We start from the raw sequence: 12970 nt of genomic DNA, 5'->3' as shown, positions 1-12970 counted from the left end.
CCCAAGACCGCAAGAAACTACAAATGGTCGTGAATGAAGCCCAATCCATCACGCAAACCAGCCTCCCATCCATTGACTCTGTCTACACTTCCCGCTGCCTCGGAAAAACAGCCAGCATAATTAAGGACCCCATGCACCCCGGACATTCTCTCTTCCACCTTCTTCCGTCGGGAAAAAGATAGAAAAGTTTGAGGTCACGTACCAACCGACTCAAGAACAGCTTCTTCCCTGCTGCTGTCAGACTTTTGAATGGACCTACCTTGCATTAAGTTGATCTTTCTCTACACCCTAGCTATGACTGTAACACTACATTCACTCATTTCCTTCTCTATGAACGGAAATTTGGCATGTCAGTAATAACAACTTTGTCTGTAATAGCATGCACGAAACAATACTTTTCACTGTATACTAATACATGTGACAATAATAAATCAAATCAAAAATCAGCCTTGATCTAAGTGAATGATGGAACAGGCTTGAGGGGCTGAATGGCCTCTTCCATTCCCATGTTTAAGAAACTGACAGCTCTTTTGGCGAAGCGTTTCTCTTTAAAGTGAAACATTCTGGCAGTGAGACTTCGGAGCGAACAGAATTGTGCAGGATCTCCAAAACAGTTCTCCGCTGCCTAAAAGCATTGCCCTCCAGCCAGACGCGATTCGTGAAGGCGAAAGGCAGCAACTTACTCAGACATTTGCAGGGACTTGGGGATTCGTTCCACTTGAGGAGACAATTCTTTAGCCTTTGAATCGTCACCCTGAAGCCAGTGCACAGCAAACGTAACAACTGATGTCCACCACTTACTGACGGGGTCCGAACCTGCACATGGAGGGGAGGGGAGGATGGAAATTGAAACAAGTTCCAAAAATCAGTTGCTTCTAGAATTTAACTGCTGAGTTATTAATTCATGAGTAACGTGCCTAGCCTGTGGAGGGAGTGAACGTAATAGCTAGAATGGTCATCTCCAATACCACTCATAGAATCACAGGGCAGAATTTTCCCATCCCGCCTGCCGTGGGAATCGTAGCGGGCGGGACACAGCCCATGCAAAGGTCGGTTGACTTTGGATGGGATTTTCCGGCCTTGGGGCGAGCATGGCTGGAAAATCCCACCCATAGAATCCCTACAGTGCAGAAGGAGGCCATTCGACCCAACGGATCTGCACTGACTCTCCAACATAGCATCCCACCCAGGCCCCAACCTATCCCCGGAACCCCACTCATTTACCCTGCCAATCCCCCTAATCTGCATATCTTTGGACACCAAGGAGCAGTTTACCATGGCCAATCCACCTAACCTACACATGTTTGGACACTAAGGAACAATTTACCATGGCCAATCCCCCTAATCTACACACCTTTGGATACTAAAGGAGTAATTTACCATGGCCAACGCACCTAACCTGCACATCTATGGACTGTGGGAGGAAACCCATGCAGACATAAGGAGAATGTGCAAACTTCACACAGACAGTCACCCAAGGCTGGAATCGAACCCGGGTCTTGACGCTGAGGCAGCAGTGCTAAACATTGTGCCATCATGTCGTTTCACAGACCACTGTCTTTTATATTTAAAAAAAATTACACTTCAAATGATTGAAATTGAGACATCTTAAAGTCCGATCATTCACAAGCTATATTCTCACCTGGGGTCGTTCTTAGACTGGCATCAGTGGCAAATGCCTGCGTCAAACTCCTGGCTGTGTCCGCACAAGTGTTAAGTAACTGCAGGTACTCAAAGGCATTAGAGAACTCCCTGTAATGGATGAGGCAGCTTGGTTTATATATCAGAATTATTAAATCAGGAACTTAATGATCGTGCTAACACATTTTATTCAGGTTTTTAAAAAAAAAATTTACTCAACAACAGCTTACAATTATTCTGAAAAACAACAAGAAATGCTGCAAACACTTAAAGATCAGACAGCATCGTTTCAGGCATGCAGTCTTTGTCCAAAGGAACACTGGTGCACAAGATACAGCAGTAGGAGTAGATCAAATAGCCCATCGAGTCTTCCCTGCCATTCAATACAATCATGGATGATTTTGGCTTCAACTCCATTTTCCGATCTGCTTCCCACATCCCTTGATTCCCAGAGAGACCAAAAGCTCATTCATCGACTTCAGGAAGCGTAGAGGAGAACATGCCCCTCTCTACATCACCGGGGACGAAGTAAGAAAGAGTCGAGAGCTTCAAGTTTTTAGGTTTCCAGATCACCAACAACCTGTCCTGGTCCCCCCATGCTGACGTTATAGTTAAGAAAGCCCACCCGCACCTCTACTTTCTCAGAAGACTAAGGAAATTTGGCATGTCAGCCACGACTCTCATCAACTTTTACAGATGCACCATAGAAAGCATTCTTTCTAGTTGTATCACAGCTTGGTATGGCTCCTGCTCTGACCAAGACCACAAAGAACTACAAAAGGTCGTGAATGTAGCCCAATCCATCACGCAAACCAGCCTCCCATCCATTGACTCTGCCTACACTTCTCACTGCTTTGGCAAAGCAGCCAGCATAATTAAGGACCCCACGCACTCCGGACATTCCCTCTTCCACCTTCTTCCGTAGGGAAAAAGATACAAAAGTCTGAGGTCACGTACCAACCAACTCAAGAACAGCTTCTTCCCTGCTGCTTTCAGACTTTTGAATGGACCTACCTCGCATTAAGTTGATTTTCTCTACACCATAGCTAAGACTGTAACACTACATTCTGCACTCACTCCTTTCCTTCTCTATGAACGGCATGCTTTGTCTGTGTAGCGTGCAAGAAACAATGCTTTTCACTGTATACTAATACATGTGACAATAATAAATCAAATCAAAAAGCCTGTTCATCCCAGACTATTTTAAATAAAGCCAATGATGGAGCATCCACAACCCTACAGAGTAGAGATTACAAAAGATTCACAACCCTTTGAGTGAAGAAGTTTGTTCTTAACTCAGTCCTAAATGATCAGCCCCTTATCCTGAGACTGCACCTCCGTGTTTTAGATTCCCTAACCAGCAGAAACACCACTGTGTTTATCCTGTCAAGTTCCTTCAGAATCCTGAAGTCTGAATGAGATCACTGCTCATTCTTCTAAACTCCAGAGAACATAGGCCCAAAGATTACTCAGCCTCTCATCACAGGACAACCTTCTCAATCCAGGGGACAATCCAGTGAATTTGACATTTGACAAAGTTCCACATGGCAGGTTGGTTAAGAAGGTTAAGGCTCATGGGATACAAGGAGAAGTGGCTAGATGGGTGGAGAACTGGCTTGGCCATAGGAGACAGAGGGTAGTGGTCGAAGGGTCTTTTTCCGGCTGGAGGTCTGTGACCAGTGGTGTTCCGCAGGGCTCTGTACTGGGACCTCTGCTATTTGTGATATATATAAATGATTTGGAAGAAGGTGTAACTGGTGTAATCAGCAAGTTTGCGGATGACACGAAGATGGCTGGACTTGCAGATAGCGAAGAGCATTGTTGGGCAATACAGCAGGATATAGATAGGCTGGAAAATTGGGCAGAGAGGTGGCAGATGGAGTTTAATCCGGATAAATGCGAAGTGATGCATTTTGGAAGAAATAATGTAGGGAGGAGTTATACAATAAATGGCAGAGTCATCAGGAGTATAGAAACACAGAGGGACCTAGGTGTGCAAGTCCACAAATCCTTGAAGGTGGCAACACAGGTGGAGAAGGTGGTGAAGAAGGCATATGGTATGCTTGCCTTTATAGGACGGGGTATAGAGTATAAAAGCTGGAGTCTGATGATGCAGCTGTATAGAACGCTGGTTAGGCCACATTTGGAGTACTGCGTCCAGTTCTGGTCGCCGCACTACCAGAAGGACGTGGAGGCGTTAGAGAGAGTGCAGAGAAGGTTTACCAGGATGTTGCCTGGTATGGAGGGTCTTAGCTATGAGGAGAGATTGGGTAAACTGGGGTTGTTCTCCCTGGAAAGACGGAGAATGAGGGGAGATCTAATAGAGGTGTACAAGATTATGAAGGGGATAGATAAGGTGAACGGTGGGAAGCTTTTTCCCAGATCAGAAGTGACGTTCACGAGGGGTCACGGGCTCAAGGTGAGAGGGGCGAAGTATAACTCAGATATTAGAGGGATGTTTTTTACACAGAGGGTGGTGGGGGCCTGGAATGCGCTGCCAAGTAGGGTGGTGGAGGCAGGCACGCTGACATCGTTTAAGACTTACCTGGATAGTCACATGAGCAGCCTGGGAATGGAGGGATACAAACGATTGGTCTAGTTGGACCAAGGAGCGGCATAGGCTTGGAGGGCCGAAGGGCCTGTTTCCTGTGCTGTACTGTTTCTTTGTTCTTTGAACCCTCGCTGCACTGCCCCCAATGCACCTATATCCTTGTTTAAATTTGGAGACCAAAACTGCATGCAGTATCCCAGCTTCTTCCCTTCTGCCATCAGATTTTTGAATGGACTTATATTAAGTTGATCTTTCTCTACACCCTAGCTATGCCTGTAACACTACATTCTGCACCCTCGCCTTTCCTTCTCCCCTATGTACTCTATGAACCGTATGCTTTGTCTGTATAGCGCGCAAGAAACAATACTTTTCACTGTATACCAATACATGTGACAATAATAAATCAAATCAAAGTTGTGGTCTCATGAAAATATAATTATAACAAGACTAATTTATTCCTGTACTCCAACTCAGTTGCAATAAAGGCCAACATTCCATTTGCCTTCCTAACTGCATGCTAACTTTGTGGTCTCATGAAAATGCAATTATAACAAATTAAAACATGCTACCGTGCAAAGAAACAAATTAAAACATGCTACCGTGCAAAGGGACCTGGGGGTCCTTGTGCATGAGACGCAAAAGCCCAGTCTGCAGGTACAACAGGTGATCAAGAAGGCAAATGGGATGTTGGCCTATATTGCGAGGGGGATAGAATATAAAAGCAGGGATGTCTTGATGCACCTGTACAGGGCATTGGTGAGGCCGCAGCTGGAATACTGTGTGCAGTATTGGTCCCCTTATATGAGGAAGGATATATTGGCATTGGAGGGAGTGCAGAGAAGGTTCACCAGGTTGATACCGGAGATGAGGGGTTTGGATTATGAGGAGAGGCTGAGGAGATTGGGTTTGTACTCGTTGGAGTTTAGAAGGATGAGGGGGGATCTTATGGAGACTTATAAGATAATGCGGGGGCTGGATAGGGTGGAGGCGGAGAGATTCTTTCCACTTAGTAAGGAAGTTAAAACTAGAGGACACAGCCTCAAAATAAAGGGGGGTCGGTTTAAGACAGAGTTGAAGAGGAACTTCTTCTCCCAGAGGGTGGTGAATCTCTGGAATTCCCTGCCCACTGAGGTGGTGGAGGCTACCTCGCTGAATATGTTTAAAGCGCGGATGGATGGATTCCTGATCGGTAAGGGAATTAAGGGTTATGGGGATCAGGCGGGTAAGTGGTACTGATCCACGTCAGATCAGCCATGATCTTATTGAATGGCGGGGCAGGCTCGAGGGGCTAGATGGCCTACTCCTGCTCCTATTTCTTATGTTCTTATGTTCTTATAACAAGATTGCTTTATTCCTGTCCTCCAATTCACTTGCAATGAAGGCCAAAACATCATTTGTCTTCTTAATTGCATGCTGCACCTACATGCTAACGTTCAGACCTCCTTTTACAAGCACACTCATGTCTCTCTCTGAACATCAACAATTAAAATAATCAACTTTCCTATTTTAACAACTAAAGCGAATAAATACATACATAAATAAATACATATGGCACGGTGGCAAGCACTGCTGCCTCACAGCGCCAGGGACCCGGGTTCAACTCTGGCCTCGGGTCACTGTCTGTGTGGAGTTTGCGCGTTCTCCCAGTGTCTGCGTGGGTTTCCTCCGGGTGCTCCGATTTCCTCCCACAGTCCAAAAATCTGCGGGTTAGGTGGATTGGCCATGCTAAATTGCGCCTTAGTGTCAGGGGGACTAGCTAGGGTAAATGCATGGGCATTGGGCCTGGGTGGGATTGTGGTCGGTGCAGACTCGATGGGCCGAATGGCATTCTTCTACACTGTAGGGATTCTATGATAAAACCTCCCCACATTATACTGTGCTCAGTTTGTGCCAACAGAGCTACTTAGGAGTAGAAAGAGAAAACTGCAAGATCACATCAGGACTGAACAATGAATCATAACTTCAAGCATGCATCATTTTTAAAAATAGAGGCAAGTCCGGCTTCAAGCATTTAGGATTTAGAAGTTAAGAGAATTCAGGTCATCTCAACAAATGTTATAGTTGTGCTACATTCCATGGCTACATCCTCCTCGAACTCTGTAGGTTTGAAGGGAACTCCCTCATCCCAAACATGCACATCAAGCGAGGCCACTGAACATACCCAGCTTCCTCGGTCTCTGGCTTGAGCAGCGAATAGACAGCTCTTTCAAGGAGATTCTCACAAAATGCCTGGTTCACCTGGGCCACTGGATCGACTGCAAGGTTAAAAAAAAAAAGAAATACTGCATCACAAGTAGCCATTTCCAGTTGAAGGAGGATGGACAGGGATTGTTAATACATGATGTGGAGATGCCGGCGTTGGACTGGGGTGGGCACAGTAGGAAGTCTCACAACACCAGGTTAAAGTCCAATAGGTTTATTTGGAATCACGAGCCCTGGGAACGCTGCTCCTTCATCAGATTGGGTTTGTACTCGTTGGAATTTAGAAGGCTGAGGGGGGATCTTATAGAGACCCATAAGATAATGAAGGGGCTGGATAGGGTAGAGGTGGAGAGATTCTTTCTACTTAGAAAGGAAACTAGAACTAGAGGGCGCAGCCTCAAAGTAAAGGGGGGTCAGTTTAGGACAGAGTTGAGGAGGAACTTCTTCTCTCAGAGGGTGGTGAATCTCTGGAATTCTCTGCCCACTGAAGTGGTGGAGGCTACCTTGTTGAATATGTTTAAATCACGGATAGATGGATTCCTGATCGGTAAGGGAATTAGGGGTTATAGGGATCAGGCGGGTAAGTGGAACTGATCCACTTCAGATCAGCCATTATCTTATTGAATGGCGGGGCAGGCTCGAGGGGCTAGATGGCCTACTCCTGCTCCTATTTCTTATGTTCCTATGTTCTTATCAGGCGAGTCCCCTGAGAAAGGAGCAGTGCTCCGAAAGCTTGGTGATTCCAAATAAAACCTGTTGGACTTTAACTTGGTGTTGTGAGACTTATTATTAACACAGGTTACAGGGGAGATGGTGGTGTAGCGGTAACGTCACTGGACTAGGAAGCCAGATGGTCGGGCGAATGCTCAGAGGACATGGATTCAAATCCCACCACTGCAACTGGAAATTCAATTAACTAAACCTGGAATTGAAAGCTACTTTTGGTAATGGTGATCAGGAAACTATAGGACCACAGGGGCAGGAGCAGGCCATTCAGCTCGAGGCTGCTCCACCATTTAACTAGACCATGGCTGACTTTCTAGCTCAATGCCATCTTGCCGCACTATCTCCCTTAATGTCATTGCTATCTAGAAATTTTATCATCCTCTGCTTTGAACTTACCATCAATTGTTGTCAATTATGGCAGGATATAGAACCATAGAAAATTACAGCTCAGAAACAGGCCTTTTGGCCCTTCTTGTCTGTGCCGAACCATTTTGTGCCTAGTCCCACTGACCTGCACTTGGACCATATCCCTCCACACCCCTCTCATCCATGAACCCGTCCAAGTTTTTCTTAAATGTTAAAAGTGACCCCACATTTACCACTTTATCCGGCAGCTCATTCCACACTCCCACCACTCTCTGCGTGAAGAAGCCCCCCCTAATATTCCCTTTAAACTTTTCTCCTTTCACCCTTAACCCATGCCCTCTGGTTTTTTTCTCCCCTAGCCTCAGCGGAAAAAGCCTGCTTGCATTCACTCTATCTATACCCATCAAAATCTTATACACCTCTATCAAATCTCCCCTCAATCTCCTACCCTCCAGGGAATAAAGTCCCAACCTATTCAATCTCTCTCTGTAACTCAGCTTCTCAAGTCCCGGCAACATCCTTGTGAACATCCTTGCGATATCTGGCATGCTTATCTGGTCTGACCTACACATGACCCCAGACCAGGGTCGCAAACCATCCCATATTTTACAGGACTCTCCTGTACTTGAGTCCAATGTCCCGGACTGCAAAGTTTTGGGATGCTGTTTATTACATAATTCGGATCTTCAAATTGCGCACATGCTCAGTACTTGCTCTCCTTTGCCACTCTAACGGCTCTGGCAACATCCACACTAACCCCCACCCTCATTTCCCCACTTGTATGGTCCCCTCTGGCAGGCTAGCCCTTAATTTTTTCTGCAAGAGTTGGTCGCCATGCTCCAGACCACAGCAATGTGCTCAGCTCTTAACGACCCTCTGAAATAGCCTAGCAAGCCATTCATTCAGGGGAAATTAGGGAAGGACAATCCCTTTTTATTCACCCCTCCACAAGGGCACGAAGATTCTGCCATATATTTCCCTCCTTGGGGGTGGCATAGTGGTTAGCACTGCTGCTTCACAGCGCCAGGGACCCGGGTTCGGTTCCCAACTTGGGTGACTGCGTAGAGTCTGCGCGTTCTTCCTGTGTTTATTTATTATTATCACAAGTAGGCTTACTTAACACCGCAATGAAGTTACCGTGGAAATCCCCGAGTCGCCACAATCTGGCACCTGTTCGGGTACACTGAGGGAGAATTTAGCATAGTCAATGCACCTAACCAGCACGTCTTTCGATCTGAGAGAGAAAACCGGAGCACCCGGAGGAAACCCATGCAGACATGAGGAGAACGTGCAGACTTCGCACAGACAGTGACCTAAGCTGGGAATCGATCCCAGGGTCCCTGGTGTTGTGAGACAGCAGTGCTAACCACTGAGCCAGCATGCGTCTGTGTGGGTTTCCGCCGGTTTCCTCCCGCAGTCCGAAAGACGTGCTGGTTAGGTGCATTGGCCGTGCTAAATTCTCCCACCGTGTAACCGAACAGGCACCGGAATGTGGTGACTAGGGGATTTTCACAGTAACTTCATTGCAGTGTTAATGTAAGCCGACTTGTGACTAATAAATAAACTTTAAAACTTTTTCTACACATCTTCCAGTACCTTGAATCTAATGATGATTTCACATAAACTCCTGAGTTATTTTTCTTAAATCTTAATAAAAGTCTAGTGCCTGGACTATGGGCCGTGGTCTGTCATCTCAACAGAAGAACAGTCAGCCATTGAAAGAAAGGTGTTTTTTCTTTTCACCTTGGGGAGGAGAGTGTGTTTTACTGTGAGGTGGTCGGTTTGCCGAGGATGGCGCTGCACTGGGATCTTGCTCTTCATCTCCTTACCTGGATTCCTCAGGGAACTGAAGAGACTTTCCCTCGGAGCAGGTTTCAGAGACCAGTCACATTCCACAAAGAACTGGCATCCCAGGGGATGGAAAAGCCAGTGCTGGGTGCCTGGATCAGAGCCGCCAGGGGACTGGCAAACCCGCTGAGCTTGACGCAGGAAATAACGCTAGAGATGGGGAGGAAATAAACAGGTTACAACCCGAGGAATGCCTGGTGAAATCATGTGCCGCTCAGCCCCAGTTTTTAAAACAATTAACAAAGTGGCTCAGTTTATAAAACGTTGGACTTTGTCGAAGTAATTACACCGCTGGTAAAAGGAAAATATTACTATTCTCCTTGGTTGGCAGAGTCTCACTAGCAATAGGTGCGAGGTGGGGAAGCAATGGCCTCGTGGTATTATCACTAGACTATTAATCCAGAAACTCAGCTAATGTTCAGGAAACCCGGGTTCGAATCCCGCCACAGTAGATGGTGGAATTTGAATTCAATAAAAAAAATGTCTGGAATTAAGAATCTACCGATGACCATGAAACCATTGTCGGAAAAACCCATCTGGGTCACTCATGTCCTTTAGGGAAGCAAATCTGCCGTCCTTACCCGGTCTGGCCTACATGTGACTCCAGAGCCACAGCAATGTGGTTGACTCTCAACTGCCCTCCAAGGGCAACTAGGGATGGGCAATAAATGCTGGCCAACCAGCGACGCTCATGTACCATGAATGAATAAAATAAAGAGTTGAAAAATCAGGTTTTTAGTATTCCAATTGTTAGCGTTGTCAGTCAAGGCTCTGCTCTGGTAGTCGAGCCTGCAGTTTATCTCCCAACAATCAACCTCTGTGGTCCCTACATTTTATCTGAAAAGACCCAGAGTCAGTTACTGTTTACAAAGAACAAAGAAAATTACAGCACAGGAACAGGCCCTTCGGCCCTCCGAGCCTGCACTGACCATGCTGCCCGACTGAACTAAAACCCCCTACCTTTCCGGGGACTGTATCCCTCTATTCCCATCCTATTCATGTATTTGCCAAGATGCCCCTTAAAACTCACTATCATATCTGTTTCCACGACCTCCCCCACCACCCTCTGTGTAAAAAAACTTGCCTCGTACATCTCCTTTAAATCTTGCCCCTCGCACCTTAAACCTATGCTCCCTTTTAGAACATAGAAAAGCTACAGCACAAACAGGCCCTTGGGCCCATAAGTTAGAACATAGAACACTACAGCGCAGTACAGGCCCTTCGGCCCTCGATGTTGCGCCAACCAATGAAACCAATCTAAAGCCCCTCTAAATTACACTATTCCAATATCATCCATATGTTTATCCAATAACCATTTGAATGCTCTTAATGTTGACGAGTCCACTGCTGCTGCAGGCAGGGCATTCCATGCCCTTACTACTCTCTGAGTAAAGAACCTACCTCTAACATCTGTCCTATATCTATCACCCCTCAATTTAAAGCTATGTCCCCTCGTGTTAGCCATCACCATCCGAGGAAAAAGGCTCTCACTATCCACCCTATCTAATCCTCTGATCATCTTGTATGCCTCTATTAAGTCACCTCTTGCGCCGAACATGTCCCTACCTACTAGGCTTACCTATAACCCTCTATCTTACTAACTTCCATGAACTTATCCAAAAGTCTCTTAAAAGACCCTATCGAATCCGCCTCCACCACCACTACCGGCAGCCGATTCCACGCACCCACCACCCTGGGAAAAAGCTTCTGACTATCCACTCTGTCCATGCCCCTCATAATCTTGTAGACTTCTATCAGGTCGCCCCTCAACCTCCGTCATGGGAAGACACGGATTGGTCTTTATTGAACTTTACCAGGGGTCTGCACGGTCACAGATACGGGTGTTCATGCAATACAGTTCAATCTAAGCCACATTAAAAAACAGCTGGATGCACTAGATATAGCGGAGGTCAAGGACCCTGACAACAAGGTACCCAACTGTGGGGAGTAAAAACTTAAAGTGTCACTTCTTCATGGGAGCTCTGTAGGAGATGGGGTGCGGGGAGCTGGAAAGGATTGCTGACGGGGCTGTTGGACAGGACGGGGACAGGGGGGGTTGGAGTATAGAAGAGCCTTTGGGGATGAGTGACCATAATATGAAAGCATTTTCCATTCTGTTTGAAAGTGAGGTAATTCGAGCTGAAGCCAGGGTGCTAAATTTGAACAAAGGGAATTATCAGCCGTTCACATTATATACTCGGCTATGGGGACCAAACGTAATATTTCCAAGTTAACAGATGACACACAGACGTTGCAGTGAAGGACTCGATCAAGATGATGGGGCATCTCTGAGCCTCTACTGTTGCTTCTTGGGGCAGGACAGGTGACTGTACAACCCACAGGCAAACGAGAGGGAAATCACGATAGCTCGTAAGAAATGACCAAACGGTAATGGGGTAAGAATCGCTATGAAAACCAATTTAGGATTGTCAGTCGGGCTCACACACACACACATTAGACGCCATATACACACACACATTAGACGCCATATACACACACACACTAGACGCCATACACACACACCCTTGTCCTTTGCACATTCACTCATTGTGTTCTTTTCACCTAGAATCATAAAATCCCTACACTGCAGGAAGCCATTGGGCCCATCGAGCCTGCACAGACAACAATCCCACCCAGGCCCTGTTCCCGTAACTACACTACCCTGCTAATCGCCCTGATACTAAGGGGCAATTTTGCATGGCCAATCAGCCCAACCTGCATGTCTTTGGAGTGTGGGTGGAAATTGGAGCACCCGGAGGAAACCCACGCAGACACGGGGAGAACGTACATGCTCCACACGGTCACCCGAGGCTGGAATTGAACCCGGGTCCCTGGCGCTGAGAGGCAGCAGTGCTAACCACTGTGCCACCCGTCTAAAGAACAAACAACAGTACAGCACAGGAACAGGCCCTTCAGGCCACCAAGTCTGTGCCGACACAGATGCCTCTCTAATATTTTCTTGCCTCTAAGTGCTCCATATCCCTCTATTCGCTGCCTATTCATGTATCTATCCAGATGCCTCTTGAACGTTGTTATAGAATCTGCTTCCACCACCTCCTCCGGCAGCGCGTTCCAGGCATTCACCATCCTCTGTGAGAAAAACTTGCCCCTTACATCTCTTTTAAACTTTCCCCCTCTCACTTTCAACCTATGCCCCCAAGTAATTAACCCTTCGACCTTGGGAAAAAGACTCTGACTATCCACTCTATCCAAGCCTGTCATAATCTTGTAAACCTCTATGAGGTCCCCTGACATTCCAATGAAAACAATCCAAGTTTAGAATCATAGAATCCCTACAGTGCAGAAGGAGGGCATTTGGCCCATCGAGTCTGCATCGACAACAATCCCACCCAGGTCCAATCCCCCTAACCTCATGTATTTACCCCACTAATCACCCTGACACTAAAGAGCAAATTAGTGTGGCCAATGCACCTAACCGGCACATTTTTGGAGTGTGGAAGGAAACCAGAGCACCCGGAAGAAACCCACACAGACACGGGGAGAGTGTGCAAACTCCACACAGACAGTGACCCAAGCCGGGAATGGAACCAGGTCCCTGGCACTGTGAGACAGCAGTGCTAACCACTGTGCCACCGTGCCATTTGGGCACGCTTGTTCAACCTTTCTTCATGGGTC

The 12970-nt window shown here is 46.7% G+C and overlaps 1 protein-coding gene across 2 annotated transcripts in view; it reads right to left on the bottom strand.

Annotated features, from left to right (window-relative positions):
- The window catches only part of srebf2 (sterol regulatory element binding transcription factor 2), an 82514-nt gene that overhangs the window by 28344 nt on the left and 41200 nt on the right, over positions 1–12970 (bottom strand). For both annotated transcript variants that reach the window (XR_013500403.1, XM_078237580.1), the window contains exons 12-15: positions 9316–9484; positions 6354–6447; positions 1643–1752; positions 684–816 (exon numbers count right to left, since the gene is read on the bottom strand). Coding sequence is in view for 1 of the 2 variants with exons in the window: in XM_078237580.1 (XP_078093706.1) it covers positions 684–816; positions 1643–1752; positions 6354–6447; positions 9316–9484 (506 nt within the window). In the remaining variant the exon portion in view is untranslated. The remainder of the gene's footprint in view (positions 1–683; positions 817–1642; positions 1753–6353; positions 6448–9315; positions 9485–12970) is intronic.

Source organism: Mustelus asterias, chromosome 21 (assembly GCF_964213995.1).
Source record: "Mustelus asterias chromosome 21, sMusAst1.hap1.1, whole genome shotgun sequence".
Taxonomy (NCBI): Eukaryota; Metazoa; Chordata; class Chondrichthyes; order Carcharhiniformes; family Triakidae; genus Mustelus; species Mustelus asterias.
This window is presented reverse-complemented; position numbering and strand designations above follow the sequence as displayed.